The sequence below is a fragment of the Littorina saxatilis genome, linkage group LG3 (assembly GCF_037325665.1).
Source record: "Littorina saxatilis isolate snail1 linkage group LG3, US_GU_Lsax_2.0, whole genome shotgun sequence".
In the NCBI taxonomy this organism is placed as follows: domain Eukaryota; kingdom Metazoa; phylum Mollusca; class Gastropoda; order Littorinimorpha; family Littorinidae; genus Littorina; species Littorina saxatilis.
Window position 1 is genome coordinate 26,168,640 of NC_090247.1, and position 24,249 is coordinate 26,192,888.

At 41.5% G+C, this 24,249-nt stretch overlaps 2 protein-coding genes across 6 annotated transcripts in view; one reads left to right on the top strand and one right to left on the bottom strand.

The window, feature by feature from the left end:
* LOC138961992 (GTPase IMAP family member 8-like) overlaps positions 1-7,809 on the top strand; it is an 11,347-nt gene extending 3,538 nt beyond the window's left edge. For all 4 annotated transcript variants that reach the window (XM_070333681.1, XM_070333683.1, XM_070333680.1 and 1 more), the window contains exons 2-7: positions 385-689; positions 1,685-1,861; positions 2,345-2,596; positions 3,297-3,501; positions 4,153-4,328; positions 4,956-7,809. In XM_070333681.1, coding sequence (XP_070189782.1) covers positions 387-689; positions 1,685-1,861; positions 2,345-2,596; positions 3,297-3,501; positions 4,153-4,328; positions 4,956-5,573 — 1,731 coding nt within the window. In that variant the 5' untranslated portion in view covers positions 385-386 and the 3' untranslated portion in view covers positions 5,574-7,809. The remainder of the gene's footprint in view (positions 1-384; positions 690-1,684; positions 1,862-2,344; positions 2,597-3,296; positions 3,502-4,152; positions 4,329-4,955) is intronic.
* Positions 7,810-8,731: 922 nt separating this feature from the next.
* On the bottom strand, positions 8,732-23,994 carry LOC138961993 (GTPase IMAP family member 9-like). Of its 2 annotated transcripts, XM_070333686.1 has the most exons (6): positions 23,648-23,994; positions 22,405-22,452; positions 21,643-21,806; positions 14,949-15,101; positions 13,756-13,866; positions 8,732-10,426 (listed from the first exon to the last, which is right to left on the bottom strand). In XM_070333686.1, the coding sequence occupies exons 2-6, from the start codon at positions 22,436-22,438 to the stop codon at positions 9,542-9,544; spliced, it is 1,347 nt and encodes a 448-aa protein (XP_070189787.1). In that variant the 5' UTR covers positions 22,439-22,452; positions 23,648-23,994; the 3' UTR covers positions 8,732-9,541. The 2 variants fall into 2 exon arrangements, with proteins under 2 accessions (XP_070189787.1, XP_070189786.1); XM_070333685.1 differs by lacking the exon at positions 23,648-23,994 and having other exon boundaries at positions 22,405-23,574.
* Between the last annotated feature and the right edge of the window lie 255 nt (positions 23,995-24,249).

Sequence of the window (24,249 nt, forward strand, 5' to 3'; positions counted from 1 at the left end):
TTGTAGATAATTCCTCATAGAAGTAGAAGAACTACACGATTTTACCGGAGATCAGAGAATCCTCCAACTAAGTCACAAGCCCAACATTGACAACCTATCCGAATGATTTCTATGTCCAGAGTGCATTCTTGGTTTTTATTTGGGTTTTTTTGGGTGGGGGGTGGGGGGCTGAATTGATCTCCAATCTGACACATATGTCAATCTCTGAAATCAGTTTAGAAAAAAATCCCAGACAGCAACCAGACTGTTGATTATGGCATATTTCCTAGCGGAAGGGTGCGGGCTCGCAAGGCTCGATGTTTTCTTGATCCGCTTTCTTCGACCAATATTTTGTATCCACTGAACACCAGTGTGTATACGTAACCTCTACATTATATCTTCCAGAGATGAGTAATCTATGGTGCGGCAGAGCGCAAAAGGACAAAGACACGCCAAGAACTATCAAAGAACGTCCACGTTCTGAGAAGATGAACAGCAGTAGTCCTTCCAGGTCCCCGCAAAGACCTCCTCCTCAACCTCACGAGAACGCCGAGAAGTCTTCCCACAGACGTTCTTCAGACTCTGCAGTTCCACAAAGACCTCCACATGGCCCCAAGGAGAGGAAGGGATCGGGGGCTGAGAGACAGGGATCTTCTCCTGATGGGCAGGGCAGGGGGCGTTCAAGTTCTGATAGACAGGCGGGACCACAGGTTGGTTGATCGATAGGTTGATTGATTGATGGATGGGTTTGTTGGTGTTTGGATGGATAGATGGGTAGATGGATGGATTGGTTGGTGCAGTGATGGATTGATGGATGGATAGATTGATTTATGAATGATTCATTGACAGACTGTAGTGTTTGAATTGATAGTATTATGAATAGATATATTGGTAAATGGAGCAATGGATTGATGGATGGGTTGGTGCTTTGGTTGATTGATGGGGGGGGGGAGGAAAGAGCGGATGGATGGATGGACTGACTGATTGATTAAGAAAGTGAGTATGTGAGTACGTTAGTGATCAGGTGAGTGAGTGGGTGAGTTGGTAAGTAAGTGGTGAATTTGTGAGTGAGTGACTGACTGAGGTTTTGAGTAAATGGTTGAGTGAGTGAGTGGGTAAAGAAGCGACTGGTTGGTTGCATGTTTAAACAAAGTCATTAGTTGATTAACAGACAGTGTGATTGATTGGTTGATTGTTTGATTAGCTGTGTGTTTGAGTAAATGATCGGTGATTGATGTTTATATAGTTTTCCTGTTGGTTGAGGATCGCCTTGCTTCGGGTTCTTATTAATATAGTTTGAACAATTGAATGATCTACTAATGTATTTTTTTTAATTTGTGAATCTAGTTATTTATTTATTTTATCAATTTACTTATTGAGTAATATTTGATTTGTCATACTCTTTTCCAGTTGTGTTGGTAATTGCTACCGAGTGAATCAAGATCAGCCGGAAATGGGGGGTTGGGTGGGGGATGGGTGGGAGGGGGGGGGGGGGCGTGGAGGTTTTTGGTGGCGGGAGCGGGAAGGAGGGTGTTGGTGATTGTAGTATTTCAATGATAAGCTGAACTATATAGCTTGTTTTCCTGTTTCTGTTTTGAGGAATCTGACAACAGAACAGACTGACAGGAAACGTATATTTACCCGGAAATAAACATTGAGTCTATTTAACATACCGATAACCATGACCTTGATTGAACCGTTGCAGGATGCAGAGCTACAGATTCTTCTTATCGGTAAAACCGGAAACGGAAAGAGCTCCACCGGAAACGCCATTCTTGCCCGATCCAAGCCACCGTTCGAAGTGTCCACGGGGATTCTGTCGGCCACTGAACAAACCCAGCTTGCTGAGTCCGTCAGACCTCACGGAACTATGAAGCTGAAAGTACGTGTTACTTAGATTTACCAAAATGTCGTACATGAGTCTTCAGTCTGTGATATAAAGCATCCATATTTGTCGAAATGTTGGCATGTTCCGAAAATGAGGTGAGGTATGATATGTTGTGTGAAAAGTTAGGAATATGCAAAATGCATTTTTAAAATCCTAGCTTTCATAAATCATTAGTGTATTCTATTTTTCTTACCCCCCCCCTTCCCCTCCAACCACCACTATCATACAGCCACACACCCCCTCACCCACCCTAACCCACCACCTCCGTTTCGGATTGATCTCGTCAAGAAGCTAACTCTTTGTTGAAGCGTACTACAGAATGTTCCACGTTCGGTTCACCTTCGTTCTTGAAATAATGTTATCCTGTTATGTGAATGAAAATGAGTTTATTCGAAGCCATAACATGTTCCAAGAGTGTCGCTTGTGGCATATTCTCACGTACTATTCCTTGTTTTTTTGCCATATGTCGCACAACAGGTTCAGGTCGTTGACTTTCCGGATGTGACCTGTGACATGACCGAGGAAGCAGCGAGGAAAGAAGTCGAGGATTGCACGACATTGACCTATCCGTATCCTTCCGCCACGTGCCTCGTCGTCAGAGCGGATGTTCGTTTCACGCCGGAAGAGTACGCCACCTATCGGAAGACTCGGGAACTACTGGGAGAACGGATTTTTGAGAACATGGTGGTTGTCTTTACCATGGGAGATAAACTGCCTGCAGCTGACAGGGTACTGATTTAGTGCACGATTTTATTTATTACATGATTTTCTGTAATTTAAACACATAGGTATTGATAAACCTCAACAGTCTCCGTAACTATCCTAATTCATGAAGTCAACATTGATAGAAGAACAATCTATTAGTGCACACTCTTCTGTCATTCCCGATTCTGTCCATTGTCATATTTTATTCAGTGCTGGTGGATACGCATTCGTCTTGGCAGATGGAACCTGTTGGGTTCTGGAATTCAAATCTTTAATTTAGTGAATTTCACTGCTGTTGTTTTACGAGTGGCTGTCGTGATGTACATGCATTCTATTCATCTGGATCTGCAAGATTGAAAGCGCCTAGCTACCTCCCTTGTTGTGTAAATAGCCACTCATCTGTTCAGGCTATTATCTAGAATAAGGGCTTCCCCTAACATGGTCACATACCAAAAGTCAACAACTGGAAAGTTTCCTGTGCAGATTGGGCATGTTTTGGTAAATTAGTGTCTCAGTTTGACATAGCTGCCAGTTATGGGGGCATATATGCCATTTACTACACTGAAACATCAAGTATATGTCGTGGCGTACGAAATGGTTTATATGGCATGGAGGTACGTTAAACACCCATGCACATATTCATTCATAAAACAGTTCTTGATTTAACGCTGAACTACTTCGAACGGCACTTTTTTCCCCTCACGTTTGTATGTTCTTGCCACAGGCGAACTTCCAAGAACAATTGAATCGGGCCAACACGGAACTAAAGCAGGTGCTGGCAGACGCAAACAATAGTTACGTCATCCTTAGCAACGGTGATGAAAATGAAGGCGTCCTTGACAACCACCGTGTGGCAAACGACGACAGGGAGACAGGGGTGGCAAGACTCCTGGACATCGTTGTTGGTTCGCACAACACAACCGTAACAAGTGAGGAGAATCTATTGATGTTAAAACAAGTTTTGTAACTGCCGCTCGGTTTTAAAAGCTTCAAAAGTTAAACAAACTGGGTTCTGGGTTGTTTTATATACCGTATCACAAGACAACCATTTGACTCTGTAGTAAGGGGAAGCAAAAGCATTTTGAATCTACATTCCGTCGTGACAGTAGGCCCATACAGGTTTGCTTTTTTTTCTTTCATTTATATCTGTAAACACACTTTCTGCTGAGTGTTTCAAAGAATATACTGGTATTAAACTTACATGAATGAAAACACCTGGGTTGGTATATTCGGATATATACTCAAGAAGCATGACAATGAATTAAGACCTGCGTACGCACGTTATATTATAGTATTCGTTTTTGGTCTTTTGCAGGCTGATCGAATTGTCAGTTTGTTCTTCACTGTTAAGCTCGTGGTGGTAATGGGCTTTATAATGGTTTGCTACAATCCCTTAAGGATAAAACAACTCGATCTGTTGAAATGATTGAAGTCAGAATAAAAATAAATACTGTTCGCTCTCAGTAAGTATTTATATAGGTGACGAAATGATTTGTTGTTGTTGGAGATCATAGCTAAATAAAACTCCAAGTTACGCTATTATGCAATGCAGTGACATCTACACATTCTTTTCACTCCAGCCTGTCGACCCAAAACTCTTCGTGTTTTGCTTCTCGGATCGAGCGGAAGTGGAAAGAGCGCCACCGGAAACAGTATCCTGTACACAAACCCTGAGTTCAAAGTTCACATGGGACTTGCTACCGGTACCAAGTCCTGGGACAAGGCCACCGCAAGCTTACGAGGCTTTGAGCTCGAGGTTGGTTATTTAACAATCTTTGAAAGTTGAAAGAGATCAAGTTTTTTTTAAACAGGATTTGGAGTCTTCGCTATACAGTGAGAGATTTAAATATAGATAATTTCAGACACAGAGACTACCTTGTGCACTGAGAAAGAAAACAAACTTATCCCGCATGGCCGTATTGTTCGTTTAAAAATAACCACCAACCATTCGAAGTTGGCTGCTGGTTTCACGTAACTTGGTTCTGCTAGTGCGGGGCAATTATTTGAAGTTAGTGTTGGAAAATTCCAAGTTTCACTTAAGTGAGCAATGCTCGCCAATAGTTTTCAACTTATGCGGAGGTCACCTTTTACTTAATCTACAGAAAACTGTATTTTAATTTACTCTTAAACAATGTGAAATGGAACAGCTAACAAGATTTTAACCTGTCGACGATACAAACAAAATGAATGTACAAAACCTTCTATTTCTCATTTCCTGTAACCCATACTGAGCACTACTCAGAGCCACAGATATTTCTCTTAAAAAAAATGTGAAATTTATTTCTTAACATTTTTGTTTTGGTGTGTACGTAACGTTTTAGGCCTGCATTTCTTATAATGAACCATCTCTCTCACGGCAATGTTATATTGTATTTCCACGCAGATAGTAGACACTCCAGGAATCAGCCCAAAGGACGGGGACCGTCACAATCTGTCGAAGGACGTTCAGAAATGGTTCTCCAAACTCGACCCTGGACCAGACGTTGTCCTCCTTGTAGCGAAGGCCAACGAACGCTTTAAGGACGAGGACTACAAAGTCTTCCAAGCCTTCCAGCGCGTCGTCGGTCACGATTTCAACAAACACGTCATCATCATCTTGACAGGAGGAGACGAGTTGACGAAAATGCGCAAGACGATTGAGGATGAGCTCAAGTACGCGCCATCTTCGCTACAGAATCTGATGGCAGAGGCAAAACAAAGATACATGGTTTTCGACAATGAAACGGAGTCAGCGACAGACAGGCTTCTTCAGAGAAACCGCTTGCTGCGTGAAATGGCCAACCTACGGGACACGAACAAGAGAAAGCCGTTGAAGATGAGTAAGAAAATTGCAGCGGAGAAGAACTCGCCTCAGGCAGAAGGCCACTACCGGAGAAAGCAGAGTTACGAAACAGCCACAAAAGAATCACCAGGGAGAGTTCAACCCAGTAAAGAATCACCAGGGAGAGTTCAACCTTGTCAACAATCATATGGTAGTTCCTGGAGATGTGTGATGAGCTAGGAAGGACTGCAGAAAAAAAGGACGGAGGAGGTATCGATGATGGAGATAAGGAAGGACGGAAGTAAGGAAGGAAGGAAGCAAGCAAGCAAGCAACAACAACAACAACAACAGCATTACCACAACCACCACCATCAACAACAACAACAACAACAACAACAACAACAACAACAACAACAACAACAACAACAACAACAACAACAACAACAACAGTAAGAACAGTTGGGCGTGAAGATCAGTCAGATGATACCTCATTTTGGTCAACCCAAGCTGTTGGAAATTACGTTAGAATTACAGTCCCTATTGTCGGTAGCATATATTCCATTGTATTATATGGTATAACCCAGACCGTAGAAGCTTTAGCTCAGCATAAACATTGAAACGAGCGGAGGATATGGCTTTATTCGGCTAAAATTCTATCTTCACAGGAAGCATGTTAGTTGACTTGAGGTTTATAGTGTAATGGAAAAATAGACGTAGGGCATATCAATCAATCAATGAGTCTTATATCGCGCATATTCCGTGGGTACAGTTCTAGGCGCTCTGCAGTGATGCCGTGTGAGATGAAATTTTATACGGCCAGTAGATTGCAGCCATTTCGGCGCAGATTTACCTTCCACGGCCTATTATTCCAAGTCACACGGGTATAGGTAGACAATTATTAACTGTGCCTAAGCAATTTTGCCAGGAAAGATCCTTTTGTCAATCGTGGGATCTTTAACGTGCACACCCAATGTAGTGTACACGGGGGGAGGTTCGGACACCGAAGAGAGTCTGCACACAAAGTTGACTCTGTGAAATAAATTTCCGCCGAACCTGGGATCGAACTCACGCTGACAGCGGCCAACTGAATACAAATCCGGCGCGCTACCAACTGAGCTATATCCCCGCCCCATATGAGAAGTGGAATGCTTTTGTGCTGATTTACAATTGTTGTAGTGTATATTGAACATTTAAAAAGGCGTATATCATTCATTTGCAAAGTTGTGTTGGCCATGCTGATGTTTATAAGCTTTGCAGCATTTGCTTGTTGGCCTGCTATCGCTGCTGATAGTCGGTTTGTGATTTAAAGGTCGCAGTAGATACCTTCCTTCTGGTGTTAACCAAATTGTAGGCAATGCTATATCTGTTCAGGGTCTCACACGGGATAAGAAGATCCTTCAACTTGGACACATTGTAAAAACTACAGCCCGGCTGATTTCCAAAAAAGAATGAGAGCTTTTGGCTGAGTTAATTTTGTTACTGATACCTATGTCAATGTGCAAAATCAATTCAGCACAAAAAAAAAGTCACTTTACAGAGAAAACAAATAAGCTGTTGATGTTTGTTATGTGTGGGTGTAGAGTGTCCTTGGCGCAATTAACATCACACAGAGATCTGTGATGCCTAACAAGATGGTTATAATGACATACGGTACCGATAAACGCACAGCTGGGCGGTCACCTCACGAGTAATTTTCTACTGCTGATATGAGTCAACGAGACATTTGTTTCAGAAATTTCTTTTCAGTTTCCCGGGAGACATGCAGAAGAAGTTACCTATTTGTTTAACCAGAGGCCATTATGGACAGTATGTGACATTTTCTCGAACTTAGCATTAAACGTCAATTCACTTTGAAAAAAAACGACCATGAAGACTCGTCTTGGTGCGTTTCGTCAGTGTTATTTTTGATTAAACGGGAATGAAGATTATTCTTGGGAGTTTAAAAATGACCGATATATTTTTCTGAATTTAATAATGAGGAAAGTAGCTGATCTAAATATACTTGCAGAATGATAAACCTGATAACGTTATTACCTACCCTTTCCCCAAACACCAGCCAGCTCCGCTCAGTATCACGTTTTAGATTTTCTAGCTACAGCCTTATTTGTATTTGACTTCGAAAATACGATGCGTTTGTGTGTGTGTGTGTGTGTGTGTGTGTGTGTGTGTGTGTGTGTGTGTGTGTGTGTGTGTGTGTGTGTGTGTGTGTGTGTGTGTAGGGGGTCTGACAAAGCTAGCTGTCATGTTCTTTGCTAATAAAACTTTACGTCTCAAAGACTCCCTGTTTTGTGTCAGACTTTCGTTTATGTATGCTACAGTGAGAAGTTTTTCAAATTTAAGTATAAAAACAGCTAAAAAAGATTTAAGGCTAGGCCTTTTTTTACAATCTGTCCTTGGGACGCACAATAAGAAAAATAAACAGTAGAGAGAGAGAGAGAGAGAGAGAGAGAGAGAGAGAGAGAGAGAGAGAGAGAGAAGATGATATATAGCATAAAGAACGACAGACAGAGCCAGAAATACATTACCCACCAGGACACATTGTGTATGCAAAGTAACCTTTATTTCAAATTACATAATAAGACATCAAACTATGTGTATGTACATAATTTTCAACTCATTTCAATAAAACTGTAAATGTCGAACCAACAGATAATTGTCTTTTGACTCCTATATATACTGACACCAAAACAAGAACAACAAAAACAACAACACCAACAACAGTAACATCAAAAGCAACATGCATGCAGACTATACAGTATTATTCTTATAATATTTGCTTTATAACACATATTGACATTTTATTTTTGTGTGTCACCGATACTAATACCAGCATTACAACCATAACGTGTATTGTACGTTTTCCATAGCATGGCAACAATACACCCATAAAAGTATACTCCAAGCAAAAACAAGAGTAAGAACAATAAAATACAAAACAACATAAGAACAAGAACAAGAGCAACAAGAACAAGAAGAAAAAGAAGAACAAGAACAAGAACAAGAACCGCAACAACACGACAACAGCAACAACAAGAACAACGGCAACAACAACAACAACAACAGCAACAAAAACAACAAAAGCAAGGAATCTTCTTTTAGAAATAGACATTTAACTTTTTTTTATCGATGAGCGCAGAGTGAGACATTTTTTATGAGTCAAAACTATTATTGGGATTGTAAGTTTTTGTGTTCTTTCTTTCTTTATTTGGTGTTTAACGTCGTTATCGCGACGAGGGAAAGGGGGGAGAGGGGAAAAGTTTTTGTGTATTCATATGTGTTTTTTTAACGTCCTAGGTTACTAACTTCATTTGTTCACAAATAGTGCACCAAAGGAATCCCACAATAGCATATATTATCGTGAATGTGCAGATATCATTAACACAAGAGAATGAACGAACGAACGAACGAACGAACTTTATTTTACAAGGATAAAGTTTTTTAGGCACATTGCTTTGTCTAACAAACTGTCCTTAAACAAATTAATACTAAACATATAATATTCACTAAAAAAGCATACAAATGGAACGAATTGATAAATGAAAAATGCTAAATGCAATCAGAATATAAAATTAATGCGGAGAAAGTTAGAAAGACCACAGAAAGAAAATAGTTAATGAAAAAAATGGGGGAAAATACCAAAAACAAAAACCCCACACGCACACTCGACTAACAAACAAAAAAAGAGATAAGTGATTAGAGCGAGAGCGATGAGGGACAAAACAGTAAACACCACACAATGACAAATCGGGGGAAGTGCAATTTTTCGAACTTATTTCAGTACTTATATAGGTTTCTTACTGCTAAACCATTTCAGAAACTTTAATATAACTGTCTGATCAGATTGTTTTGATATGCCATTTCATCAAATGACATCCGTAAGTGAGCGGTGCCTTAACAAGTATCTATTGATGATGACACGTTCAACCGTTGTTTGTCCATGGCTCCTTTTAGTATCACACACTCATCTGGAGACAAAAATCAGTAAAGTCATCCGAAACGCTGATTGACGTCATCGACAGCAGGTGGCATTTAGTGGGGTGGAATTAACTATCTACTCTCTTAAAAGTCGTTTTTTTTATTGGTCGTTTCAGCATCACACTATCATTTAGAGAAAGAGTTCTTACATAACCATGCCATGTCGAAAGTCTTGAGAAGCACACATATAATTCCCTCGAGACAGATACAGAAAATTAAGTCATCAGAAAAAGTCACATCAGGCTGCATTGGTCGATAGCCTTCACAGCAAACTTGGTCATTCCTCCCTTGATTTTCTGGCCCACAGATTTGACAACCTTCTTCATCTCTTCCTTCTGAGCCTCGTTCAGCTGCTCTGGTTTGTTCATGATCTTCTTCCTCAGGGCGTCCTCAATTAGGCGCTGCTTATCCGCTAAGGTCATCTTAGGTTTGTCAGGAATATCGTAGATGAAGGGGGCGTCGTCGTTGGTTTTGAGCTTCCTTAACATCTGATCTAGGACCTCCTCCGCTTGAGCCTCGTCGGACTTCCAGTGGCACACCAGCTCGCTGTGCTGCCCTCCTCGTGCCTCTTTAATCTCGAAGCTGTTCCGTGGTGACTGGATCGGGGTTCGCTGTCGGAACTCAGCCTCTGGTGATTTGGGTTCTGGCTTGGAGAACTGCTGCAGTCTGGTCTTGACAGCTCCGCGCATGTGCAAGTCGTATACTTCTTGCTTGCTGTTGACTGCCTGTAGAGCGGAGTGCGAGAAGTCATCCTCGGCTGTTCCAATTCCCGCCTCATGCGGTGGCATTGGACTCCCCTGGCCGGAGATCTGTTTTGGGGATTTCGGGCGGGTAGACCTTGGTTGACTGTACTCTGCCTCTTCGCTGATGATTGGAATGGTCTGTCCCGTTATTTTTCGGATTTCTTCCGTCACCATCTTAGACATGGTCCCGTCCAGCTCTCGCGAGATTCGGTGTCGGAAGCAACATCCGCCATTTTGAGAGACGACCTGGTTGACCATCTCCAACAGCTTACCCACCATCAGCTCCTTCTCGTACACGTCACCCCTATTGTTGAAGAGAAGGTAGCGGTTGTCTGCCTCTTGCAGCACCTTTTTCAGTTTCTCGGCCTTCTCAAGCTGAAAAGAGAATTAAACACTATTTTTCTTTAGAGAAACATGTTGCGGCTTTCTGCTTCTTCTGTTCTAAACGCTATCATTGTTCTTTTACATAACACAGTTGAACCAACTTATAAGAAACTCGGATGTAAGAAACATGGCTCAAAAGAAAGTTTTCATGCCAGCAACAAGTATTTTTTTCACAAGAAAATCTCCGGATAAGAAAATCTCGGTTAAAAGAAAACCTCCGATATAATAAAAACAAGTCGCGTAAGGCGAAAATACAACATTTAGTCAAGCTGTCGAACTCACAGAATGAAACTGAACGCACTGCATTTTTTCTCCAAGACCGTATACTCGTCAGTCCACCGCTCGTGGCAAAGGCAGTGAAAATGACAAACCAGAATAGCGCGGTATAGGTTGCGCTGAGCAGGATAGCACACTTTTCTGTATCGCTATTCCTTCTAACTTTATGAGCTTGTTTTTAATCCAAACATATCATATCTATATGTTTTTGGAATCAGGAACCCACATGGAATAAGATGAACATGTTTTTAAATCGATTTCGGAAATTTGATTTTAATCATAATGTTTATATTTTTAATTTTCAGAGCTTGCTTTTAATCTGAATATAACATATTTATATGTTTTTGGAATCAGAAAAAGATGAAAAATACGATGGAATTGTTTTTTTTAATAGTTTTATACAAAAAATAGTGTAATAACTATTTTTAGATTTTTAATGACCAAACTCATCAATCAATTTTTAAGTCTCCATGCTGAAATGCAATACCAAAGTCTGGGCTTTGTCGAAAAATACTTGACCAAAATGTCAACCAAATTAGTTGAAAAATTAGAGCGTGACAACTTTCACAAAAAGCCGGATATTACGTCATCAAAGACATTTATCCAAATGAAAAAAAGTCTGGAGATACTCAGAAACTCTCATGTTAAGTTTCATGAAGATCGGTCCAGTAGTTTCTCGGAATCGCGTTATACACCACACACACACACACACACACACACACACACACACACACACACACACACACACACCACACCCTCGTCTCGATTTACCGTCTATGTTAAACATTTAGTCAAAACTTGACTAAATGTAAAAAGAGGAGTTTTGCCTTCCTGTACGTGCCAAGCCTCGGATATAGAAAATGACGAGTAAGAACTGAGGCAAGTTACTTTTATATATGATGCACTGTTGGGATCGAATGTCATCTAGACAGATTAAAAAGCTGAATGAGAGAGAGAGAGAGAGAGAGAGAGAGAGAGAGAGAGAGAGAGAGAGAGAGAGAGAGAGAGAGAGAGAGAGAGAGAGAGAGAGAGAGAGAGAGAGAGAGAGAGAGAGAGAGAGAGAGAGAGAGAGAGAGAGAGAGAGAGAGAGAGAGAGAGAGAGAGAGAGAGAGAGAGAAGGAGGATGATCATATACAAGAATGACGGGCAGAGTCAGAAATACAGAGTCCACACAATCACATATCAAACATTGAAAACAATTGACCGTCACATTTTTGCACCGACCTGCAAAACGTATCATTACTCCCATTATGAAAACATAGAGCAAAAGAGGTCAACGTGAGCATTCTCTAAAAATAATGCATGTTGAGTGATATTTTTGTCAAAAAGGTCAAGCGGTGTTTTAATCTGCCATGTCCAAATATGTTTTTAAGTATACCTTCAGAAAGTTAATAATTATGATACTCAAGTACAAACACGTGCATTCGGACGTAACCGTGCGCGCGCGTGTATGCGTTTGTGTGGGAGTGTTTCTCTTTCTTTATCACACAATTTGTTTATTGTCAAATCGAAAGTCAATACCCGCAAGTCAAACAAATGTTTCTCTGTCGTTCTCTCTCTCTCTTTCACAATTCATGCAGGCCTTGACGCTCACTTTGACATCGACAAAAACACAAGTTTACCTACATTTGCCTGAAATGACTGGTATACACACAAGGAAACATTGATTTAACGATACAAACAGATAAAGACTTTTTTGTTAAAAGACAAAAATATGTGTGAGCGAGAGAGCGGGAGAGACACACATACACATACACACGCGCGCACGTTTACGTCCTAATGCAAATGATTGAGAGATATATCTTTTACTCCTTCTGATGCTATTTTTCATAATAAGGGTAATGGTACGTTTGGTAGGTAGGTGCAAAAATGTCATGGTTAATTGTTTTCATTTTTTTTTTTATATGTGATTGCGTGGACTCTGCTCGGTATTGTGTAATGTTTTGTAAATATCGCTCGGATGATGCAGGAATAATGTTCATGCGAATTGAGAAACTGGTCTAATTTTATCCTGCGAAAATGTCCTGTAATTACGCTTTTTCCAGCCATATCGAAAACACAGTACAATAATTAAAATACGAACACATCATTACAACAAACGTAAACCAGGGATTAATACAACTTCCAAAATATGTCCTGTGATTGTAGTTGATCGGTCAAATACCCCATTTAATTACCGAAGCCTCGTTTATATAATTCTTTCCATGTCATCTTATTCAAAACTCTGTATCATAAGGTATGTCCGATTGATTTCTCTAATTTGTTCACACTTATTTCAAAGGTTCTGAAAATATAACAGGAAAAATATTGGAAAAATCTTTTTTAGTTAATCAGTGTCCGCTCTCTTTAATTAGCGCTCTGCCTCAGTTTTATTTTAACATTCTCACATAAACTTACGCGGCAACCCTGAAACAGTGTTTTTAATAATTTTGTGGTATTTGTTTGTAAAAAAACCCACCTCACATATCGGGAATAAAAGTTGGTCCTTGCGTATGGCTGTCTACGTAAGTGTCAGTAAGAGTACCTTGGAAAATGAGGAACACGTGAACTTGCGGCGATCGTATTTTTTTGAGGATAAAAGTCGCCAGTTCATTTTTATGTTTGTTATTAAATTCTCTCAGATGGGTTCCACTGTAATTACAATCATGTGTCTACTGGATCTTCTGTTATATCTGTTAGCGGTTATATTGAATCACAATGATCAATGTACACCAAAGAAACATATGCCTTATAGTCATGTGTGGTTTCCATCAACCACAGTTATTCGTTCTCAAAATTGATGAAAACGTTTAAATTGTATTCTCTTGACAATATGTTATGACGTGGTTTTTGTTAAAACCTTTAACTCATGAGTCGATCAGTCAATAAGTTTCTCTCGATGTATGCCTTTGTTTCCAGATCTATACATTTGTTATAGCTGACCTTGATTGGCATCTTACTGTCTTTCTACTGCAAGTATTGAAGTAAAAAACAGAAGACAGCGTTCCGAAACGGAACAATGAACTATATATATAAAGATCGTGTTGTACAAAAAAGGACACTACCTGTTCTTCAAAGTTTTCCCCGTGCATGTCCAGTTCGTCTTTGCCGACAAGTATGACGATCATATAGGATGTCATCTGTGGCCCAAAGATATCCTTCAGCGCGTCTAACACCTATAATAGACAAGATCATTGGAGCCATTAATAATAATAATAGTAATGAAAGCTTATATAGCGCGAACCATGGAGAATCGTGCTCTCCGCGCTTTACAAATTAACAATCAATAAAACACACTAGTTTAACATTGAATGCATATTAACATAAGAACCTATAGAACACCACATTTACGACAACACAACATAAACTTTGTAAGAATATCGTCTAGGCATATACTAACACAATCATCAATAATTGTACAATATAAATTAACAAATCCTTACTTTATAATAATAGAACCAAAATCTTAGAACATAGTTCGATTTTCGTTCTACCTTTGACCCATGAGAAGAGTCTGCATTTCTCGCGCTATTGTAGAGTTACAGATTTGAAATTATCTAAAGCGCAACGCAGTTAGGTTTGTAAGTTGAATAGATGACAACACACACGAGCAACGTCTTATTTATTAGTGCTTGATTGTTCTATTTTTAAAATAAAAATGATTTGTTTGGTGATTTTTTCGAGGCCGTGCATATTCTCCAATGGACAGTGTTTGTTTACTTTCTGTTATTAGTTTTAGACCCGTAAAGCCCGGAGTATGCATGCGTTTGCTAGATTACAGGTTTGACTGGATTTAATAGTTTTTATCTGCTTTTACGAATGTGTTTCCATTAGGACCAAATATAAGACGAATGGATTTGGGACTCCCGACACAAGACAACTGACGAAGAAAAGAGCTCGAGAATTTAAATTCATTTGATTAATCAGCATACTTACGAAGCACTTTTGAGAAAATCATCATATGGTATATGAATGATCACTGCAGAAGCACATTCATCACAAGTCGGGGTTTAACCTAATGGTTTAACCGTGAGGGCGTTAAACAACATTATCATAAAGTACATCTATAATCACAGCAAATGTCCCCAGAAACTTCCAAAATTGCGCCTGCGCATACATAATATTTGTTGTCTGTGCTCACAATTCAAACAAGCAAACAGACAGAGACCAAGAGAGACAGAGTGAGACACTGGCAAACAGACAGACCGGCCGACAAAAAGACATTCAGACAGAACCACGCCATTATTAGGCAAAATACCTTGATTTGTTCTTCCGTAAATCTTTCGTTACACTTCAAGACCAAGATGATGGCATGCGGACCGGGAGCCACAAGTAAAAGAGACCTTGTGATTCTTTTTGATATCTCTGTAATATCATGTTGCGTGTCACAGAGGCCTGGAGTGTCCAATACCTGAAACAATTGACGTAGTTCATGTACATTTCCTCTGCACAAACACTCAGTTGCAAAAGTGTAACTGACTGCAGAATGCGTTTGGCAACAACTTCGTTTACCATGTCTATATCTCATCGAAATCCCGCTACCTCCCTTCTTTATCTCTCATCTAATAAGATGATAAGTCCCAATAAACTAGTTATCTGCTCATTGAGATGATAATTTCTGCGCAGCCGCAGTAGCAATGATGAAAACAAAGTCTATTGAAACAACGACGTATGACTCAGTTTCAAAAAGGAGCCATAGTGAAACTGACCTCGTCACACAGTGTTCGCCACCTTGACTCTTTCCTTGCACAGTTTGGCAACGATCGAAGGTCGTACCGAGTCACTCTCAAGCTACAAACTGCGACTTTATCTCTGCTCAAACAAACTAAAGTTCATGCACAACAACTATGAAGATATTCGCAAAGTCAAATGACTGGGAAAATCAATCAATCAATCAATCAATATGAAGCTTATATAGCGCGTATTCCGTGGGTACAGTTCTAAGCGCTTGTCGAAGAGTTGTCAACACAGGACTAACAAAGAAACTAACATCTTCAGACGGACACGAACCCTATCACACACTAGCAAACCCTGGTAAACAAACAACTGTTTAACAACAATGTACACATCAATAGCTAGGTCAAACAAAATAATATTAAGCACAAAGAAAACACATCTCACAGAGCACAGCACAAGAATGTCTTTTGGGGCACAGCACATCACGTCGAGCATGAAAGTCGCAGCCAGCTACGGGAAGAACTGAGTCTTCAACCTACTCTTGAACGCGTCAAGAGAGGGGCTCTGGCGAAGCTCAAGCGGCAGGGAGTTCCAGACGGAGGGGCCCGCGGAGGGAAATGCACGCTGACCAGCAGATGCGAGTTTCGAGCGAGGGATGTGGAGGCGGAGAGGGTCAGCAGCAGAACGAAGGGGACGGTCGGAGGGCTGGGTGTACAGGTCCAGGGAGGATTGAAGGTACTCGGGAGCAGAGTCGTTGAGACACTTGTAGACCAGAGTGGACAGTTTGTAGGAGATTCGGGTGTTGACAGGGAGCCAGTGCAAGGAGCGAAGTAGGGGGGTGATGTGGTCTCGCTTCGTCTTCCTCAACGTCAGCCTGGCAGCGGCGTTCTGGACTCGTTGTAGGCCATGAATGGATGAGGCGGGGAGGCCAGCCAGAAGGGAGTTGCAGTAGTCCAGACGACTGAAGATGAGGGAGACAACCAGCTTGACACAGGCGTCGTGGGTGAGGTAGCGACGGATGGAGGCGATGCGTCGTAGGTGGAAAAAGCAGGTCTTGATGATGAAGGAGATGTGTGTCTGCATGGAGAGAGTGGAGTCGAGAAAGACGCCAAGGCTCTTGACAGCAGGGGAGAATGGAACAGTCGCGTCATCCAGCTGGAGGTCGGTCACAGTGAGGGAAGCAATCTTCTGTCGTGTTCCAACGAGAAGGGCCTCCGTCTTCTCACTGTTCAGCTTCAGCTTGTTCTCAGTCATCCAGTTCTTGATGTCAGTGAAACAACTGGAGATGGATCCAAGGAGATCGTCAACGTCCTCCGGCTTGGCGCTGTTCTGGAGCTGCGTGTCATCGGCAAAGGAGTTGTAGTTCAGGCCGTGGCATTCGATGACCAGGGAGAGGGGTTGGGTGTACAGGGTGAAAAGGACAGGGCCGAGGACAGATCCTTGTGGGACGCCGAAGCGGACAGGGACAGGCTGAGAAGAGAACGAATCAGTGGTGACAGTCTGAGAGCGGTTCTGGAGGTAGTTCCTAAACCAAGAGAGGGCGGTGTCGTGAATGCCGAACGTGGAACTGAGGCGATCGACGAGTAGCTGGTGGTCGATCGTGTCGAAGGCCGCGGAAAGGTCCAGCAGCACAAGGGCAGAGACGAGACCGCTATCTGTTGCGTTCAGGAGGTCCGTGGTGATTCGCAGGAGCGCCGTCTCGGTGCTGTGGTGAGGGCGGTACGCTGACTGGTACACTGGCATCAGCGAGTTCCGAGACAGGTGGGCGCTCAACTGCTCCAGGATGATACGCTCCAGAAGCTTGGAGAGGAAGGGCAGGTTGGACACAGGACGGTAGTTCTTCAACTCGTTGACGTCAAGGCCGGGCTTCATTGGGGTGTCACTAAAACTCGAAAAGACACGAAAAGACGCGAAAAGATACGAAAAGACGCGAAAAGACGCGAAAAGACACGAAAAGACACGAAAAGACGCGACGCGAAAAGACACGAGTATGTGAAAAGACATAAAAAGACAACAGAAACTATTTTTTTTTCTCCTTCAAATAAAAGCAATATCACAAATAATGAAGAATAAATAAATGGCAAAATACGAGCTATTACTGGCGGTCGAATAACCCAAACACTTTTGTCAAAAGTTATTGCATCAAAAGTCTAATCAACTTTTTCTCTTGATGTATTACAAAAAGTCCTTTACTTTGCCAATAAACCCCAAAAATCGTGATCCAGCTCAGCTAAAATGGACTCAAGGGACACAACTCTGGTTGTGGACATCCGGGTGACATCAAAAGCGACGTCAAACACGACTTGTTACGTCCCTGCATGGTGTCTGCCCTTTGATCTATGTGCGTCTTTTCGTATCTATTTGCTGTCTTTTCGTATCTATTTGCTGTCTTTTCGTGTCTTTTCGTGTCTTATCGCGTCTTTTCGCGTCTTTTCGTGTCTTTTCGTGTTTTTTCGAGTTTTAGTGACACCGATTCATTGTAAGGTTACACTTGCGCAATGGCGCGCAAAATTCATTCACGACATGAACGCTTTCCTCCATGGGAAATGCCATGGTACTGCTTGTAATTACTGTATTCATGCCACTGATTGTCTAATGTTGGTACTGGTGTACCAGGTCCTCCAAACAACCCACACGTAACAATCTGCAGGGCTAAAATCGGATAAGTTTGGCTACCGCTCTATTTTGAACCTCGTACTGTTGAGTCAAAATTGTGGTCAAGTAATCTTCGACAAAGCCCGGATTTTGGTATTGCATTTCAGCTTGGAGGCTTAAACATTAATTAATGAGTTTCCTCATTAAAGTTGTCATAAAAATCGATTTTTCGCAAACAAATTTAAAATTGATTGCATCGTATTCTTCATCAAATTCTGAATCTGAAAATATATACATATGTTAATGAAAATAGGTTAATTAGTACTACGATTATAATCAAACAAATCGATCCAAAAATGATTTAATCTTATTCTTGATCATTTCCTGATTCCAAAAACATAGATATAATATATTCAATTCAAAACAAGCTCAGAAAGTTAAACAGAATACAGAAAAGCGCGCTTTCCTGTTTACCGCAATACGCCATTGCGCTATTCTGGTGTGTCAGTTTCACTTTGTGTTGCACGGGAAAAGTGAGCGACTTCCTTGTGCCGCGGGGATTGACGAAGCTGTTTTGTCTTGGTGAAAAAAATGCAGTGCGTTCAGTTTAAAGGCACAGTAAGCCTCCCGTAAACCATCACAGAGCTCCCCGAGCGTCTAAATACAGTACAAGCATACTTCCATTTGAACGCTCACCGAACGGGAACATCCTGGCTGCTTTCTGTCGAGCGTGAGACATTTTCAAAGAATTTATTTTCGTATACTTGTTCCGTTAACAACAACGGCGCCTCGTTTTTGCGCTAGACCTAACTTTTAAAATCTAAATAATAAATTGACAGCTTGTTACACAAACATTCTTTAATCATAAAAGAATTCGTTTTTCATCAAGACAAGATCAGAACAATTCGAAGTTGTGAAAGTTTAAAAAAAGAAAAGCCCGGAAGCAGGGTCACGCAAGGGTCGTAGCAGACGACGGCCGGTTTATCAGTGCAAATCGCCGTTCCTCTCAACAGTCAAAAGCCATCGCTAGAGTTCTTGTGAACCACAGCCGTTGTTTCGTGCATAAAAAAAACGTGCTATTGTAGATAAGCTCACGTCGAGTCGCATTCAAATGACTAACTATGACGACTGCATTGTGAAAAGGGAAAACTGGATCACACGGGTTCACGATGGCTCAGGGGTAAGATAAACCACGCAAAAATAAATTCTTTGAAAATTGTTCGCTCTTTACGGAGGGCACCTAGGATGTTCTCAATTGGTGAGTGTTTAAATGAAATGGTGTTTGTACTGTGTGTAAAAGCCTGACCGTATCTGTGATGGTTTACGGGAGGCTTACTCTGCCTTTAAATCTGTGAGTTCGACAGACTGACTAAATGTTGTAATTTTGCCTTACGCGACTTGTTTTTGTTTTACAGGCGGGGAGCATCCTTCTTCATAGGTCTTTTTCTTTTCTCAATCAAATTCTTTCTTGAAGGAAAAAAAAAATTTCATACCACAAATGTACTTCTAATATTGGGGTCCTGATTTGGCCTATATGGTCCGCTGGACCCAAAAAGCAACAACTAACTAATTAACTAACTAACTAACCGGCCCCCGTGGCGCAGTGGTTAGCGCATCGGACTGCGTGCCGGGAGATCGTGGTTCGAATCCCATAAGGGGAGCGTGGGTTTTTCGAGCTTCGGTCGGCTCCTACCCAGAGTGGAAGTGCTAAAGTTCCAATGGGAAGGCTGGGATCATACAGCCGAGTTTCATTCACTTCACGAATGCGATTGACTCAGAAAGCGCGAAAATAAAAAATAAATTGTCTCGATTCTTGTGACCCTTCCTGGTCAGGGCTCTCGTGGTGACCTTGGTCCCAGTGTTCCTGCTCCACCCATCCCTGAATATTCTGCTGCCAGCCTGGGATGCTCCGGGGGGGGGGGGGGGGGTCGACGGAAGGACGCAGTGGCGGTCTGCTCTCTGAGGAGACGCTCACTCAGTCTGGCTCCGCGACTTAACAGTCAGTGTCGTAAGTAGAGGGCTTAGTATAGGTAGCGGTGCCTGTGTCCCTGGCCAGGAACAGGACCAATACTGAACACCGTCGAAGTGACTCAGCAGCAGTGCAGTGTCATTTTCAGAGGGTAGCCTACCGCAGCGGCCTGACATCCTTCCCTGGAGTGTCTGTAAAATTAGTGAGGGTGCCCAGGTGTCTGACCAACACTGGGGGCTCATTGATTCGACAAAGTCTGGCGGCGGAACGAAGTTTAGGGGTGGATGTTGCAGTGAGTGCTGGGACGGGGCGGCGTGGGTGCATACTGGGAGAGGGAACAAGCGTCGGGACAAGCAAAAAGAGAATGAAACAAAATAAAAATAAATACATAAAGAAGAAAAGAGAGAAGAAAAGAGAAAAGAGGGAAAATAGAAAGAGAAAGTGAACAGGAGAGAGAGAAAGAGAAGAGAAGAAAGAAAAAGAGAGAAAGAAAAAGAAAAATAAAAAAGAAGAAAAACAAGTAAAACAACCTGACAAATAAAGAAATTAAACGAACAGAGAGAGAGAGAGAAAGAGAGAGAGAGAGAGAGAGAGAGAGAGAGAGAGAGAGAGAGAGAGAGAGAGAGAGAGAGAGAGAGAGAGAGAGAGAGAGAGAGAGAGAGAGAGAGAGAGAGAGAGAGAGAGAGAGAGAGAGAGAGAGAGAGAGAGAGAGAGAGAGAAAAAAACCACAAAATACTAACTAACTAACTAACTAACTTCTAATATTTAACTCAAATTCCAATAATGCACCCAAACGTTTATAATAATAATAATAATAATAATAACGGGCATTTATAAGCGCCTTATTAGAAGTTCAAAGCGCGTGACAACAATACATGTATACAAAATTCATACAATCACTGTCAGATTCAAACAACACATCATGCACATCTCACATCCCCAGACTCTATACTAAGGAACTATCCGTAATGTTGTTGGAACAAGTGAGTTTTCCCGTATTTAAATGATCCAGTTGTCATTTTTGTGTGATTATTATACAATAATTAAAAAAAAAGTTCATTTTTTAAATGTTCCCTAAAATAACCAAATAAAACATATTTTTCATTCAAAACAATATTAATATCAATTTTCTCATAAACAACATCTTTGTGTAAGTTGATATTGGCGAGTATCTGCCCTGTCTCGACGTGTTCAAACCTGACAGAGGCTAAAGGTAGGGGTTGCTATTACACATTTCATCGATTGTTATATATCTAAATTATCGTACTCGGTATGACTTAAGCCCAAGGTTAACGAACATAAACGACTAAAACATTTTGAATATACACAGGTATGTATTCGAAAGAATTGTGCCGTTTCTGGTCTGCAAGGTACCGTCTGTGTCACATTTGTGTAGACGTCCAAGCCCCCCTACCCCCTGTTCTTCGGCTTCTAAAATGCCCTTATCCTACCAAAGCGCTTGAATATTTTGTTTTAAAGACACCATCTTCCCCTCCCCCTGACACTACGCCCCCAGTCCCCCACCCACCCCTTAAATCACCCGACGTTTGTTTCATGCGTTTGTTATGCGTTTAAGATTGCAATACATTTGCCAATTGACTTGGAATGAAACTCACTAAATTCATAATGAATTGGTAAAGTACACTACATAAGGATTTTAGTCAAATCTGAAATTCCATCAAAGTTGACAAAACAGAGGAAATGCAATTACCATAAGTTCCTGTCCATATCGTTCCGTATATCCAATGCCGCCCTCACTTGTAACGGAGTTAATTCCGACCTGTGCATGGAACTCTTCCGCTCCCAGAATGGTGTTTCCGGTCGTGCTCTTTCCGGCTCCGGTCTTGCCAATCAGAATAATGCGCATGCGCGTTGCTGTGTTTACAAGCACATGCAATCGTAAGTGATATATGAATAAGAAGATTTGCTATCGGTGTAATCAAATACAAAAACAGATTTATGGAGAAAAAAACCTAAATGTGTATAAATATGCCAATGCAAAGAAGGTGAAGAAAAAGGTTAAGAAAGAAATGAAGGATTGAAAGGAAAAGGGTAATACAGTAAGAAGGAGAGAAAAGGTAGGAAGGAATTGGTACGTTAAAAATAAACAAGCCAAACTTGCAACATTTAAATTTAGGAAAATAACATAGTTGCAGTAAATATATTACGACCTCACCATCGACAAAACAACAACACCACCAACAAAAACAACAACAACAACAGCAACAACAACAACACCACCACCACCACCATCAACACCACCACGAACATAATCAACAACAATAGCATCAATAAGAGCAGCAGCATCAAAAGCAGCAGACGCAGCAACAACAACAGCAACAACAGCAATAAGAGCATAAACAACAATAACTTCAACAACAGCAGCAGCAGCAACAATATCAACAGAAGAAGCAGCTGCAGGTGCTACAAAAGCTTATTGATATCGGAAGCATGCTTTATCCACCCAACATACCAGGGAAGGCTTGTGAACTGCCTGTGTCCTCCATTTTGCTAGCTTGCTCTGCAACAGTCGAGGACACGAACGCAGTGCATGTATGGCGTAGTTATTCGCCACGCCCCCTTTATTCTCCCCCTTCACCTATATATAGCCACCCTCCTTCCCGACCAACCCCCTTGTATCCCCTCGTTCTCGATGCCTTTACGCTAACCCCTTTTTTCTTTTCTTTGTGCGTGTTAGTCATTATATTCAGATATTTGTACCTATATTCTCAAAAACAAGGACATTCTCTGATTCTCGGGAACATAACTCTTTACCAAACACACATACACACACATGCACACAGACAGACAGACAGACACACACACACACCTCCTTCCCTATCCTCATTTCTCCCTTTCTCCATGCGGTCTACAGTAGCTAGTGTTAAAGTACCAGGCATGTGCAAGTCGATCGAATCGCCGTTGTGTTCAAACGTTTAGTACACTCTTTGACTGCAAATTATGTTCCTTATATGGTCAAACGCGTCTTTTTTAATTTCCATATAAGGTAAAAAGTGGTGTAAAGCTGTGGAAAAACCCAGGAAACCATTGTGTAAATATCTGAGCATTGACCACAGACTTCCGGATTAGGGAAAATGGGGCACAACAAGGAGATATTTATTCTCGGACTAAATGAGTTGACTTGAGTTAGTTGATTGATATGGCTGATCACTGCGTGCTGTGCTTGAGAAGTATCTTGAGAAGCGAATAGCCAGATTCCCTGCTGTACTGCATCCAGGGAGAAATAAACCCCACCGAAAAACAAGATTCACAGACAAGAAGACCGCGTTTGCTGTGGAGGCCGTTGGTTATACCATTCATGCGAGTGACGTACCGATTCAAGATTTCTTTCTCAGCAACCTTTGCTTTTGCAGCTCTCTTGCAATCATTCCTCGCTTGGTCCCCGTAATATAGCTTTCTAAACACGCAAATGACCGCAACTGACGTACTTCATGCGTTAACAGGATGAATAAAGGGGATTGCTTGCTCATGTCTCTAAATGATATGCTTGTTGTAGATGTATTCGAGATTCGAACTCGCCATCCGATTCGCCGCGTTTAAAACTCGCTGAATGTCATTAATTACCAAACAACTATTTAAATTATTTGAGATTCCAACAAATTTCGAAATGGTTAAATTTTAATTCCTAAAATGCACACAAAAACCCCAAACACACAAAAAACCACACAAAAAAAACCCCACACGGTCTCACTTACCAATGTTGAAACCTGCGAGGTATCGAACAGCGGTTGACCTGCAAGTTCAAATCCGTTCTAATCACGATACATTGTCAGAAGAAGCTAATAAACCATGGTGCTTCGATCACCTTGCCCAAACCAGAAAATGTGTTACAAGCGACTCTGATGCCTACTTGCCTGAAACCCTGTTCCAAAAACGTCAGTTATGCAAAGTTGCAATGACAGTCTTTTTTGGTCGACCTTGGAAATGCTGGGAATACAAAGCTGTGATTCAAAACAGGTTTTGCTAAATGATCATCTTGCAGTCGCATCGTGCAACTAGGTTATTGCACGCCCTAGTCTCTATTCAATGCCCCGCCTTTTCTCCATGTCTATTTATTCCCCATCACGTTACACACCCCTCCTCTTTCTCCGTCCCACCCCACCATACCCCTGGCATTAAAGAGCATTCCTGCCGATTTAACTTACCCGCCCAAACAATTTCTGTTTCTCAGGAAATAAGCTCACATGTGCAGCCATCTCTCTCCGGACAGCAAACACGATTTTGGTTACTTATCTCTATCTCTCTCTCTTCTTTCTCACACACACACACACACACACACACACACACACACACACAC